Raw genomic sequence first — 16,121 nt, forward strand, 5'->3', positions numbered from 1 at the left:
TTTTTTTTCGAGATGTCAACTTTCTCAGCTGGTGTGTTTTTAATGGTTGTTTGTGTCAATCCCAATTACCATGGAAGAAGACAGATTTCCCCTTTATCATTTCAATATATCCACAAATAAGTGTGTGTGTGTGTGTGTGTGTGTGTGTGTGTGTGTGTGTGTGTGTGTGTGTGTGTGTTTTGTAGTCTTATCCTTTTTTCTTTCTTCACTTTTCTTCTAATTTCTGTTTTTTTCCTCTATTTTGTATTTTGGACACATTTTTTATTCTCCACTTCTTTTGTTGTTCTTTCTTACATATATTTTAAATGCGGTTATCTTACCCTATTTTTGAATGTTGCTGACATGGCCTCCTGATTTTTTTTTTTTTTTTTTTACACGGTAATCACCACTTATGAAGGCCCGGAAGCCACTCGGGGGTAAGGGTTATTGCATGTACAGTAATCAATGGGATAATATCGTAGTAATCGTTAGTATTGGCGATTTGATAAAGGGCCTTACTTAAGGGGGCGGTTTATCAGGAATTTGTTTGTGTTGGACTTGAAGACTTCCAAGTTATAGTCAGGTGGGAAACAGGCAAACGGAAGAGAGTTTCACAGGCGTGCACTTCTAAGAAAGAAGCTTTGTTCATGGAATCTACGTTTTGATTTAGGCACAGATAAAGAGTGGGGAAAATTAATGACAATGGTTTCAGCTAGACGGGTGTTTTCCGTGAAAGATTGACGAGGGGGGACGAGAGATTGGAGCTCAGACGAGCACTTGCCATGGAAATAATAAAATAAAGACAAGCTCGCAACGTCTCTTCTGTGGGAGAGAGGTTACAGGGAAAAGAAAAGGGCATCCCCCACTAAGCCACAAAGTCTATTTTGTACTTTGTCAAGGCAGGATAGGCTTTTTTAAAAGCTCCTGCCCAGATGTGGCAGCAGTACTCCACCCTTGGACATACTTGAATGAATTTTGTGCTGGAAACAACTGCAAAATTTTCATTACGGTCTTGACTTTGGATAAGCAATATTGCCTGAAGAGGCCTCTAATTACTTCTAACTGATCAAAACATGCTCATGAATGTGTAGCGACATCTAAATGCTTATGTAAAAAGAAAAAGTATATATATTATATAATTGACTTATTGACAAAATCATGTTTTTACAAAGGACTTTTTTTTTTTTTTTTTTTTTTGTAGTTTTAAAGGTTTTAAAGAAACTTCCATAACTATATTGGATATTTGAATATGCTAGGTTTCCTTCCTTTTATTTAAAATACTTTTCTTTTATCAAAGGTACTTAAGTTTTTTTTTCCACTGATAAAACCCTGTAAAAGAAGAAAAAGATTTTTTATAAATTAATTATGGTCACTAAAACTAGAATGCTGTTTTTAAATCCCTAAAACAGTGTTTCATGGTAAACAACTGATGATCCCTTTAAGAACATTGGTACTATTGTTTGTTCATGTAAGTAAAACTATTCAGCGATATCGGAGATTGACTAAATAAATATTCCAACGAAGGACAATTTTTTTTTTTTTTTTTTTTTTGGTAGTTTAAATGTTTTAAAGATACTTCAAAGACTATATATATATATATATATATATATATATATATATATATATATATATATATATACTCCTATAATTTTTTTTTTTTTTTTTTTTTTTGTGTATTGATATTCATATTTAAACCCCTCTTTTTCTATTTGTTTAAAAAATAAAATACAACTTTGATATATACGGATCATGGAATTGCATTCATCTGCAAAAGATCTAGCTATTTTGCATATTCTTTTAAACATTCATTTCAATTAATTCCCTATTAGTTTTTTCAGTTTTCTTTTTGGGATGATCATCTTTAGTTAACTATTACGTGTAATTATATTCATGCAGATATTCTACATGATTTATACTTTCGTAATATTTGCTTAAAAAGGGTAAACACAAACCTCTTTCTATAGATATTTATGTATGCGTATATATATTTGTTTAAAAAAATGTTACGTACAAAATTCCTCTGTCAGTTTTTGGTGTACAGACATGAAACTTAATATATAGGATATTCAAACCCATGTGAAAATTTAAAAAGTGGAATTTGCAAGGTGAAGGTTGAACGATGGCATTATGTATATGTATGTGTAACGTAATAGCTATTGGTTCATGTTATAATTTTTAGCCTTGCAGCAAACATGCCATATCTGGGCAGGAGCTGCTAAAAACAGCCTATCCTGCCTTGACAGAGTACAAAATAGATTTTATAGCCTAGTGGGAGATGCCCTTTTTTCTTCCCTGTAACCTCTCCCACAGCAGGAATGTTACGAGCCTGTTGTTGTTTTATCGTTATTTCCATGGCAGGTGCTCGTCTGAACTCCAATCTCTGGTCCCCCCTCGTCAATCTTTCATGAAAAACACCCGTCTAGCTGAAACCACTGTCATTAATTTTCCCCACTCTTTATCTGTGCCTAAATCAAAATGTAGATTCCATGAATAAAGCTTCTTTCTTAGAAGTGCATGCCTGTGAAACTCTCTTCCGTTTGCCTGTTTCCCACCTGACTACAACTTGGATGTCAAGTCCAACATAAACAAATTCCTGATAAACCGCCCCCTTAAGTAAGACACATTATCAGATCTCCATTACTAACGATTACTACGATATTGTCGTATTGATTACTGTACACGCAATAACCCTTATCCCCTAGTGGCTTCCGGGCCTTGATAAGTGGTGACTTCCATGTAAAAAAAAAATGCTTAAATATGAATATTTTAATTTATGCAGATTTTGTATATATTATTATAGTCAATTTTCTGTAGATTCTTATCTATATATATATAAAATCGAAAATGTATGTGTGTATGTATGTACGCTTTTCCTCGATGTCCACAAAAGGCTTCTTTCAAAGAAATGACCTCCCCGACAAAACTGCCTCTGAGATGGGTATATATGCTGATGACACCACACTCTATAGCAGGCACGACAGGAAAACAAATGAACATATATCTAAAGTAATGGCAGAAACACTAGAGGATGACCTCAAATCAGTAGTGGAATGGGGACAAAAATGGATGGTAACGTTCAATGCCACCAAGACAAAACTGGTTTCATTCAATAATTACAAGAAACCTTCTCTACCACCTATAGCAATGGCCAACAACTCTTTAGCTGAGAGTACGTCTTTCAAGCTCCTTGGCCTAACGTTCACAGGAAACATGAGCTGGAACAATTACATCGAGGGCATTGCCAGGGCCGCTGCGAGGAAGGTGGGCTCTCTCTACCGTGCTAGAAAACTTCTAACACCCGAAAGTATCATGTACCTCTATAAGGCCACTATTCGCCCATGTATGGAGTATTGCTGTCATATTTGGGCCGGTGCATCGGCTACTAGTCTCTCGCTCCTTGACAGGGTTCAAAAGAGAGTCGCAAATCTGATAGGCCCTAAACTGGCATCAAAACTTCAGCCTCTGTCCCATCGTCGAAACGTTGCATCCCTCTGCCTGTTCTACAAGTATTATAATGGTGAATGCTCTGAAGAACTGCAAGCACTTGTGCCCCCACGACGTGAACACCCTCGACAGACCCGACAAGCTACACAATCCCACCCCCACACTGTAGAGATCCCTAGATGTAAAAGATCCTTCTACTCCAGTAGTTTCTTCCCCAGAACTGCTAGACTTTGGAATTCCATTCCAGGTCACTGCTTCCCCAACTGTACTGACATGCATAAGTTCAAGTGCAACGTGAACCAACATCTCGCTGCCCTAATCCCTACATAGTACCCCAGTAGATGTTTCCCTTGATAGTAGCCCCCTACATTAAAGTGGCAATGTGCCTTGTTTGGGGTGAAAATGTAATAAAAAAAAAAAAAAAAAAAAAAAAAAGCGCTTGCTCGGTTCACAACTTTTTAAAACTTTTTATATCCTCTATAAATTGTAATATCTCAGAGTTACTCACGGAGCTCGCCTGTCTAATTTTATTGACTTTCAAACGTTAATTATTCCACATTTCCCGCATGGGCACGCGTTACATTCGGTTTTTGGTATAAAAAAAAAAAAAAGTGAAACTCGACTCTAATAACAGGTCCAAAGCCAGTGGTCTCAAGAGAGCTAAGTAACGTTTGTTCAATGTCGACTTCGTCATATCAGACTGTAGCTTTCATTTCGCTCCTCCTAATAAACAGGGAGCGGGTTTTTAAAAACAAACAAACCGATTTATTCACCTCATTCAAAACTGTCCCGCACAAAATAACTGCTGAATACCTATCGCCGTCACGTCAATCAAAAACGCGCACCTGTTTTTTTTAAACACTTTACTATTTTCCAACTGCGCGTCGTGAAGGCTTCGTTTTTTTTTTTCACGGGCACCTGTTTTTTTTTTTCACATACCCCGAAAAACACCCGGGCAACGCCGGGTACCCCTCGCTAGTATATTATAAAACTGATTTCAGAAAAAAAAAAAAAAAAAAATATATATCCATGACTTGAGAGTGTATCAGATTGAATCGAAACCAGAACTTATGAAGGAAAAAACATATGTATAAACTTGAGTTCCTTCAGCTATAATTGAAAGTAAAGTAAAATTATTCATAAAAAAAAAAAAATGACTTGAGTCATATCAGCTATAATCGAAACGGAAACTAAAACTGATGAATAATTCTTGGTAAAATTATTTATTACAAGAAATGGAAGGGCATAACAAACGAGTCATCGGAAGAAAAACAGATGGAAGCGTGACACAAAATAACACACGCTATCGGTATTAATGATTACAAGGGAAGTAACTCTTACAAATACATTTAAGAATTATCTCCCTTGAGTAATATTTTTCCGGATAAAAACAATTCAATAAGAGCTGATTTTCTAACCTCACGTATGTTTGTGTATGTCTTTGTGTTTGTGGGATTAAGGCTACTTTTAACGTCATAATTTTAAGAAAATGAAATGCAACTTATTTCAAAACAACTTTTTCAAAAAAAACCCTTTAAAATCGGTTTAAAATAAGTCTTAATTTAATTAATTAGATTGTTCTGGGATGTTAGAAAATGTTACTTACACAGACTATAAAGTAAGTGCCCATTTTGACGAATGTATTTGAAAAAATAATACTTTCTACATTTCACAAATTATGAGTTAAAAAGTAAGTTGTGTTGAACTAATTCCATATTTTTGAAAATCAAGATTCAACTCTTCAATGATCTCATTTTTACATTTGATGAGGATGATTAATTGTTTCTGTTGTTAATGATGATGATGGTTTTAAATATCATTAATAATAATGATTATAATAATAAAAACTAACAAACCCATAAAAATTTATAACAAAATTATTAAATATAGTTATAAAATTTATAAATAAGTATTATAAAAAATTTATAAGTAAACTATAAAATTTATTTATAATACAACAAAATTTATAATCAGGAAAACTAACATAATTGTGTGTACAGTTCCCAAGCTGACATCAAACTGTGCACTTATTGTCTAAGATCCTTATCTGTAAAATTCTTTATTTGGCCAATCAACTCTGGTGTTCTGGCTTCCTTACTCCTTCCACACCTCTTACCATTCCTCACAGACTCCCTGCCTTCCTTGAATCTCTTATGCCACTGAAAAACTGATGCTTGATTCATGCAAGAGGATCCAAAAGCAGTTTGAAGCATTTCATACGTTTCTGTGGCATTTTTTCAAATGATCTTCTAAAGTGTCCTCACGGCCAGATTGCATTTTTAAAATTCACCAACTGTGATAATCATATTTTAGTAGGGTGTATTCTAATTCATGCAGTAGTTGCTTATTTGGACCTGAAATCATAAAAATTGGCCAATCCTCTTATAAGATGCATAGCATATATAGCATAGTAAATTTTCAAGAGTCTACGACAATATTGAATATCTGTACAAAAAGTCTGGAAACTTATTGAAGGCGTCTTGTACATATTAAAAACAAAAGGACTGAGATATTGTTATTTCACAAGCCTCAGATGACAATTTCACTGAGTTCATTACTTTTGACCATTACAGTCTTTGTTCTCGAGTTCATTATATAAACGTCTCGAATAAATCTTTACTTTCTGCTTTTTCTTTAGGTGTGTGGTCGTTGTAATGTAATGAGGATTGGCAGAAGTGTATTTTTAAAATTTTGTTGAAAATTTTATTAAAAATTTTTTTTAGACGGTTTTTTTATTTGAAAATGCTTCTAAAATGTGTTTTTTTATTGAAATATTTGCATCTTAAAATTGTTTTCAAAAATACAAATTGTTTTTTTTTTTCTTCTTTCAGTGGTTCTTTCCCTTTAATTAGTTGCGACAACGAAAAGAAAACAAATGAGGCAGATGAAGAGACGGAAGAATTTCCGAGTTTGAAATTGGTATCCGATGATGAAGAAGATGAAGATACGAGAAAAAAGGACAGTAGCAGTGAAAATGTGTGTTTCTTTTGCATCCTTTTGTTTTTATTTTTCAAATGCTTATAATATTGAAACACCAGTTCTCAGATCATTGAAGTTAAGCAATGTTTAGCCTGGTCAGATTGGTAAACATTTGGGAATATCAAATGCTGTAAGTTTGGAAGTGACTGTAAAGTTACTTTCTCTAATAACTCATAGAAAGTTATTAATCCACCCTACATACACTTTAGTAGGACAACTAAACTAGGAGAAGGAAAATTCTGATCCTCCCTAAAAAAAAAAAAAAAAAAGGGGGAAAAGATTTAACATATTGTAAAATATTCAATGATCATTTGCTACACAATGCTGGTTTCACATATTACCTGTTTTTAAAAGAAAAGTAAAACAATTTGATTTCATCCAGATTTCAGCCTAATTTAAAAATCAAAAACAAAAAAATATCTTTGTACATGTCATGAAACAAGAATATCATTCTAAAAAATGGGGTAAATTGTAGTGGTTGGACGATTAATCGGAATCAGAATATAAATAAATTCTTTCTGCTCCTGGATATGATCTTAAGACTTCCAGTGGTGAGCTGTTTGGAATGTGGACCATTGCTCCGACATCCACTTTGACCCGAAATGGTAATACCTGTTCTAACATCTTGTCCTATCAGATGAAGTTGTCTGAAGATACTGACTTCTTGACAAAAAAACATACAAAACTTTGAAGTTATTGTTTCCTTTCCCTTTACAAAACTCAATCATGTTCTACAAATCCCAAAACATTTTCTTCAAAACAATTAAACCAAGTACCATGAATAAATATTTGAAGATGTAAAGATCTTGAAGCATAAAAACTTTTGGTGCTTATTTAGAATTACACTTGATATAAAAAAAAAACAAAACAACAAAAATACAAATCTTTATGATGTACGTATCTGTCATGGAACGAAATGTCATATTCCAAAATTTGCGTAAATTGATAAAGTAGTTTTTTTTTTTTTTTTAAATTAAAAAAAAATCAAATTTTGATTTTTAGCAATCAAAAAGCTTTAATTATTTTGAATACAAAATCTTTTTAGTTGAATTGTCGTCCTTGAATTTTGGCATAATTTAAAACAATATGACTGCTCTCAGCCTCCTCCTCACTTCCTCATAAAATTTGATTTTCTTAATTAAAAAAAAAAAAAGAAAAAAAGTTCTTGATCATATTACATGATTTTTGGAATATCACATTTTGTTTTGTGTAATGAGTACATGCATCATAAAAATGTTTCTGTATTTTTTTTTTTTTTTTAACTAAGTGTCATTTTAAATAAGCACCAAACATTTTGCTGGATTCCACATTTAAATAAATTCAAAAAGAGGTTGGTATATCATAAAACAACACAACCAAGCTAATTACTTTTCTCTACACTAAATGAGTGAACGTTATAAAAAAAATAATGGAGGTAACCTCACTTCAAAAAGCAAAGAGAAGATAACTGTTGTTCAACTTCTATTTCTTATCACGTTTTTTTATTTACAGGATGAAAATGATGACAGTGAAGCAGAAGGAATAAGTGACGACGGAGAAAAAGAAGGTCGACGCCAAGTCTTCCGTAATTTCAAAATAAAATCTTCAGGGTAAGTTTTTATTTTTTCTTAAGAAATAAAAACAATTTGATCTGTAGAAATTTGTAATGAAGGGTAAAAATATTTGATTGAAGAAACTCTGTAACTTTCAGCATTCATAGTAATTTGGATTATTTGACTTCTTCGGACTACTGTTCTCATCTTGAGTGTGAAAAGATCTAAGAAATGTGGGTTTTTAGATCAGTCTTAACAAGTAATAAAACTATTTTCCAGTTCATAATTTGAGTAAACTTGAAATATATAATTCTTTGGCCGTTTTCTATGTGACCAGCAGGCTACCTGGTTTTGCCAGGAGCCTTAAACAAACAAAATAGAAGTAAAAAAATGTAGCATCTTTATATTAAAACTTCCATCCTCTGCCTTTTTTAATCTCTTTTTCCACATTCGTCCGTTTTAATGTATTGATGATAATAAAATGTAAGTCATTATGTTTCTGAATTTTTGAAATGAGGATTGGTTATTTGTTTTATTATTATTGTAACCTTTGACCTTCTTCAGGTGTATCTTGTTGAACTTGAGAATTTGGATGGAATTTTGAACAGAACGCTTTATATACTTCACAGGGGTAGCATGCTCTTGTTTTGTCAGCCATGATTGGAAAGAGGTCCTAAGTAGTTTGCAATTGTATTTTTTGGCTGCCCACACTGAGGATTGAACCTTCAACCTTCAGGAGAATATTACTTTTTACCATTGATTTTTCCAAATACTCTAATCACTGCGCCATATCCAAATTCCTGAGTTTGATAAGATACATCTGAAGCAGGTTTGAAGTTACATAGACCAAAACGTAAAAATGACACTCAAGATGAGAACAGTAGTCTGATGAATTCAAATAATACGAACAATGTAAGTCTCCCCTGCCATATAATAGATAACATTAAAAATGGCTGAAAAAAAAAAGACCCCTTTCTGATGAAACGTGATCTAGTTGACCCAAAAAACCCAATTATTTTTATATTTTAGATATTATCTAGGGCAACATCAGTTAAGAATATACCAACTTTGTGGGTGTTTGTTTTGTAGGTTTTTACTTTTAGTTAGACATATAAACACACATACAGACAAACCAACTGCCGTTTTATATAATAGGTTACAGCATTACAAAATATTCAAAGTAAATAATTTTTGTGTAATATTTGCTTATAATAAACCTGTAAAATATGTAACTTTACATTTTTTTTTTAATATAATAATACTTTGTCATATGAAGCATATTTCTATGAATATAAAATAATTTTATAATACCTGGGAAAAAAATATGTATAATGTATGTACACACACATTGTCCTACGTTATATCTATTATATACCATGAAATTTATGCAAAATTGTGATTGCATAATTTTTCCTCATTGGTATTAGTACATAATATAACGCAATAAATCTGATTTCAACTTTGCATAGCCAATTCCAAAGTGCAACAATATCCATTATACTAACCATATATTTTTCGTATTTATTCTTTGTTTTCATGTAATTTTTTTTTTTCTCTTTTTCCCAGAAAAATCCGGAGGGAATTTGTAGATGAAGAAGCCGAACTGTCGGGTTTGTTATGATTATTCTAAAATATTCACGACAAAAAAAAAAAAAAAAAAGTTGAAATACTGTAGACTTGGTTAATCGCATTATTTGAATTTCTCAGACTGCTTTTCTTATATTATTTAATTATTGGAATTTTTTTTAGATGAGTAATTTGTATATTTTATTTATTTGCAAACTATAATCCTCATCTTTTATAATTGTTTTCACAATGTTTCGGCCAACTATTCCTCTGGCCTTTATCAGGTTGTTAACCGTGACGGGATAGATTATATACCATTCGGTATGAACCCAACAATGGAAGATCAGATAACAAAAAACTTGGATTTATAAGACCAAAAAATCCAACCTTGATCGCTTTTCAGGGCCCGTGACGCAGTGAATAGAGACATTGAATCTCTACAGTTCCAGGTAAGCATTGTCTGAAGATAGCGGTTTCAATCCTACCCAAAGCAGGCCAGAGGATTAGTCTATGGAAGGCAGTAATTACTGAAGATACAGTTGAAGACTATCCTGTCGCAGCTAACAACCTGACAAAGGCCAGAGGAATAGTTGGCCGAAATGTGAAAACAACGACTATAAAGATGAGGATAATTTTCTTATCTTCGGTGTTATTCGCACAAAATTTCACTCAATAGAACTGAATGAAACAAAGAGTTAAAAAATAAAAAAAAATAATAAATATCTGTTCAAATTCCTTCTTGCCAACTAACAGATAATATTATTTTTTAAAAATTTTGTCTTGAGAATGCGATCAAGTCATAACGGGCCCCGAAGGCGCAGTTGATAGACGTTGAATCTCTGTGGTTCCAGGTAATGATTATCTGAAGATAGCTGTTTCAATCCTACCCAAAGCCGGCCAGAGGCTTACTTGGCCAAAAACATGGTGAGACGACAACAACTATGGAAGGCAGTAATTGCTGAGAATGCAGTCAGGAGATTTGAAGTTCCTATCCGTCGTGGTTAACACCTGACGAAGGCCAGTGGAATAGTTGGTCGAAACGTCATGAAACAACTAATAAAAGATGAGAATAATCGTCCGCAATAAATAAAATTAATAAATAATACTCATCGCAATGAATTCCAATTAAAATAAGAATAACAATACCGAATGGTATATATTTAATTGGAATTCATTGAGATGAGTAGTATTTATTAATTTTATTTATTGCGGACGATTATTCTCATCTTTTACTTGTTGTTGTTTCACAACGTTTTGACCAATTATATCTACGGCCTTCGTCAGGTGGTAACTACAACGGATAGGAACTCTGAATCTCCTGACTACATTCACTGCAATTACTGCTTTCAATAGTTGTTGTCGTCTCACCACGTCTCACCAGGTGAGAATTGTCTGAAGATAGCGGTTTCAATCCTACCCAAAGCCGGTCAGAGGTTTACTTGGCCAAAAACGTGGTGACAACAACTACGGAATGCAATTGCAGGGAATGCAGTCAGGAGATTCAGAGTTCCTATCCGTCGCGATTACCACCTGACGTAGGCCAGTGGAATAGTTGGCCGAAACGTCGTGAAACAATTATTAAAAGATGAGGATAATTGTCTGTAATAAATGAAATTAATAAATGAAATTAATAAATGAAATTAAAAAATAAAATTAATAAATAAAATTAAATAATAAAATTAAATAATAAAATTAAATAATAAAATTAAAAAATAAAATTAATAAATGAAATTAAAATTAATAAATAATACTCATCTTAATGATGAATTCCAATTAAATAATAGATAATAGGAATTTGAACAGATATTTATTATTTTTCTTCATTTTGTCTTGAGAATGCCATCAAGTCATAACGGTAAATATTGACATTTCGTACCTGGTTATGATCAGAACTGATGTCCAATGCAGCGTTTTCGTCTCTTGACCATTTATTCATTTAAATAAAATAAACATTGCATCATTTACATGTTAAGATTAATGTAAGGTCAATTTCTCCACGAATAATATTATATAATGAAAGTCGTCGTTTGAATGGAATAGTTTAAGTGCTACCTAAGGCTCACAGGCGACCCCAGATGGAAATCAATGAAACCATGTGACTTCCAGACAGCAATTTTGTTTTTTGTCTGGTGATACTTCAAAAAGTGGTGCTCAACTGGGACCTGGATTGCGATGGTCAAAGCTGACTTGGCAGATATGACTGGCCGTTGTGTCTTCGGTGTGCGACAATAGAATCACAATTGGCTGAAATCTGCTAAAGAGTCAGCAGTGGGAAGACCTGGATGGACTGCTTTAACTTGTGATGCGACAACCCACCCCAGGTGAATGCTGTCATAAGTACAAGTAAATATATACTTCAAACAGGGAACGGGTTAGGTTCAATATAATTAGATCCCTGAGTCCGATAAGATACACCTAAAGGTCGGAGGTTACATTGACCAAAACGCAAAAATAACACTGAAGATGAGAACAGTAATCTGAAGAATCCAAATTATACGAATAATCATTTTTTTTTTTCTTTTTTAACTGTTTTTTTATCATTCACCCCAAACAAGGAATGTAACAAACTTAGAATGTAACAGGCTACTATTTGGGATTGTGTCTAACAGGGGACCGTGGGGAGTTTAGCAGCGAGATGTCTTTTTACATTACATTTAAACTTCTGCAGGTTAGCATAGTAAGAAAAACGACAAACAAAGAGAAAATTCCAAAGTCTAGCAGTTTGAGGGAAAAAACTATTAGAGTAGAACAGTGAAAGGGTGAGATTTTGCTGCTTTTCAGATTAGTGGAGACTTTATGTTATAGGTGTACAAGTGATATGAATTCATCAGAACATATTCCATTAAGTACTTGTAAAACAGGAACATGGATGTAACAGACTTTTTTAACCTTGTTTGAAAGACTAGTGGGAGATGCACTAACCTAGATGTAGCAACAATGTTCCATTTATTAGCACGGCAAATGCATTATTTTATTAATTTAAAGTGAGATTAATAAACATGTTTGCAAAATCTAAGCCTATTTAAAAAAAATTTTTTATCACAAATACAATCTTTTTAGTTCATTATTAGTTATTTTTTGGTATTTTTATTATCGATTTTTTAAATTTTTTTATTTTATTATTTTTATTATCGATCTTTTGAATTTTTTAATTTTTTTTTTTTTTTTTTTTTTTTTTTTCAGGGAGTGAATATGATAGTGATGAGGATGATAATTTGAATGATGAGTATGATATCATGGAGGAAGAAGAGGGAGATAACGATGTGAACTTGACTGAAGAGCAACTCAGAAACCAAGTTGGTCGAGTGCATTTGTAAGTCTTTTTATTTATAGTTCTTATGTAGAATTGTCAGTATTTTCCAGGCACTTTACGTAAATTGCCAGGAGTTGCTGAACAAAAATTTTTTTTTTTTTTTTTGTAAATTTCTTTAAAAATTTTTTTGTAAAATTTTTATTTTTTATTTTGTAAAAGTTTTTTTTTTATTTTGTAAAAGTTTTTTTTTTTTTTTTGTAAATTTCTTTTTTAAAAATTTTTATTTTGTAAAATTTTTTTGATTTTTATTTTGTAAAAGTTTTTTTTTATTTTGTAAAATTTTTATTTTTTATTTTGTGAATGCTAACCAATTTGTTTTTTCTGTTATTACTCAAATAATTCAATGAAAAATTTAAATATGAAAACAATATTCGTTTTATTGTTACAAAGAAAATACATTGAATACTTATTGGACAATTTTTGAAAAACTCGAAAATTAAACTTTAAAATAGAAAAAAAAAATTCATTGTAAGTTAAGTTTCATGAATAAATATTTATTTTTTAAATCACAAACAACTTATATAAAAAATTATTTTCTGATATTTTTCTTTTCTGATTTTTCTTTTTTGTTCAAATCAAGATAAATATTTAGTTTTTTTTATATAATAAACTAATGATAGCTAAGAAATTTTTCCTTAAATGTTGTTTGCTGCGATTTCATTGATGAAACTGATCGTATAGTTTCACTCTAATGTCTCGGGTTTTCAGTATGCTGTGAAAATTTAGTATTAGCAAAATGCATTAGTGTAATATTTGAAAGACACCCGAATCTTTATGACTTTAGATCTCTTTTGAAATATTGCTGAAATCTGGCCAATTATTCTTATGGTTCTAAAAATAAAAAATAAACAAAAAAAAAGGACCCTCGTCGATAATGCATTAAAATGTTAAAATATTTAAATCTCATTTTAAAATTATGAACCTGTAAAACATTCTGATTATTTGTCGATGCAGGAAAAACATGATGGATGAAGACAAGCGAGAAGTGATGCGTTTACAAGAGATGTATCTTCCGGATGGTGATCTTTTCTCGGAAGGTAATGGCAGGATGAGGAGATTTCGATGGAAGAATTTAGGTGAGTTTCAGTTTTTCTTTTTTTTTTTTTATTTTTACTTATTTAAAAAAAAAAAAATGTACATATGATGAAATAATCATTATGAAAAAAGGTACTTGTACAGGTTAATCAAGACATTAAAAAATGAAAATATCGCAAAAAGGTTATCTTGTACGTATCCGTTTTGGACTTAAGATCTCCGAAAAAAATTTCACTTAATTTGATCGAGTAGTTTTTTTGTGACAGAGGAAAAACACGTTTTTATGAGAGCGTGTTGAAGTCAGCCATTATGAAATTTATTGAACACACCATGGGGAGATAACTCCAGTTAAAGCGCCGACACCCCTCCCCATCTTTAATACTAGCTTTTCTTCCTAAACATTGAACCTGTGTGCATTTTAGTTTCAAGAACGGTTGATAGAGGGCATATGTCAGCCAAAAAAGGGTCGATAACTTGTACCTTTCGAAAAGTTTGTGCAAAGACAATCCCTCGAAAGGGATTTTTGACCAAATAAGGGAACTCTATCTCTTGTAACTGTGCAAAAATGCTATATTCAAAAAAGGTTTCAATGAAAATCACTCATTGAAAAAAAAATGTTAAAAAAAATTTCTGTAAATTTTTATAAATAAATAAAAGCTTCTATATTAAGATTATATTTTGCTACATTGACAAACAAAAATTATATTTTGATATGTTTATACAATCTTTCTGTAAAAAAAAAAAAAAAATTATTCTCAAACCGCTATAAACGTTTCATGTTTTTAAAATTCTATTTTGCTACATTGACAAACAAAAATTATATTTTGATTCATTAAATCACTAATTGAAGAGAAATTATATTAATACATTAAAATTATATTTTCATACATTTTTTTTATTCAATGTTTCAATTTTCATATTTTTGTGGTATTTATTTTGTTATATATTCTTGTGTTATCTAAACACTTGTTTATATTCGAGGTTCACATAATGGCCACTAGACGACAGTTCTCTTTCGAAGAACAGGAGTCGATAACTTGTTTCTTCTGCTAATATGTCACTCTCATGCAGAAGTGTCAAAAAAACAAACAATTGAGTCATACAAATGGAAGTAATGGTGATTTCACATTTCAGGCATGTTTTTTTTAGTATTGCAAGTGTAATATTAAATAAATTTTAACTCAAGATGGTTCAACATTTACCAGTATTTAATAAATCAACAAGATAAAAATTTTTTTGTCAAATTCAATTCAATGTTAAGAGGTTCAAGTTTTAAAGTAGAAATTCACAAGAGTATGGGAAAAGCCTGGTGTACTTTATGAATGTGTTAGCGTGTGCATTTCTTGTGTATGTACGGCAAAGGCTTTTTTCTGGGGGGGGGGTGCTTGGGGTGGTCACTCATTCTTAAAACTTTTTATATACTGTCTAAATTATAATATCTACAATTTATGAAGAGAGGTTGCGTATATCTTTAATTTGGGCGACTTTTACATGCTATTTTCGAGATTTTTTTCACTTGCCGCGTCTTTGTTTCTCTTTTCAGTATAAAAGCGAAACTGAATCGTAGCAACCAGTCTATGCCTGGCACTCATGCTGGGAACGTCCACAAAGCAATCAGTTTGATCAATGTGGGGGGAAACCCCTTATATCAGACAATTGCTATTCAGCTGGACACTCCCCTTTTTATGGGAAGCTGGACCCCCCCCCCTCCCCCAAACAAAACCAAAAAAACTGCCCCGCAGTGAAAGTTAACTGCGGGATTCCTATCGCGTGATGTTTGACCTCATTAAATTCACGCACCTGTCATTTAACTTTTTAATTGTTAAATTAGAACGCTTTTCTGTTCCCTTTCCCGCCGTGGCCGAGCGGTGAAATGCCAGGGTTTTTTTCACATTTTCTTTTCCATCTTTGCGTCAAGTCTTCGGGTCCGAGCCTACTTCCCTCCCAAAACTTTATCTTTTCTCAACACACACCACCAAACACCCGGGCAACACCGGGCACCCACACTTGTTTGACTTAAATCTCTCTTCTTTCACTCAATCAGTGTTGAGTATATCTTTTTGCCCTTTGTTTACATTGATGATCTTTTAGAACAACACATTTCAGGTGAAAACATTATTACATACATATTACATGAAAATTAGTATAAATTCAAAAAAATGATCCATTAGAGAAATAATTGCAAGTAAAAATAGAATTTAACTGAATTATCAAGTTTTATTATGTTTTAATGTGGAAGAGTTGTGTGACCAATTCAGTATAACAAACAAGGG

General features: G+C 32.1%; 1 protein-coding gene across 2 annotated transcripts in view; it reads left to right on the plus strand.

Annotated features, from left to right (window-relative positions):
* Window positions 1–16,121, plus strand: part of LOC145260285 (claspin-like) — a 97,660-nt gene that overhangs the window by 58,815 nt on the left and 22,724 nt on the right. For both annotated transcript variants that reach the window (XM_080118124.1, XM_080118125.1), the window contains exons 21-25: window positions 6,255–6,399; window positions 7,894–7,991; window positions 9,501–9,544; window positions 12,684–12,813; window positions 13,768–13,889. In XM_080118124.1, the coding sequence (XP_079974250.1) occupies window positions 6,255–6,399; window positions 7,894–7,991; window positions 9,501–9,544; window positions 12,684–12,813; window positions 13,768–13,889 (539 nt within the window). The remainder of the gene's footprint in view (window positions 1–6,254; window positions 6,400–7,893; window positions 7,992–9,500; window positions 9,545–12,683; window positions 12,814–13,767; window positions 13,890–16,121) is intronic.

Source organism: Euprymna scolopes, chromosome 36 (assembly GCF_053919585.1).
Source record: "Euprymna scolopes isolate OS-2025 chromosome 36, ASM5391958v1, whole genome shotgun sequence".
NCBI lineage: Eukaryota > Metazoa > Mollusca > Cephalopoda > Sepiida > Sepiolidae > Euprymna > Euprymna scolopes.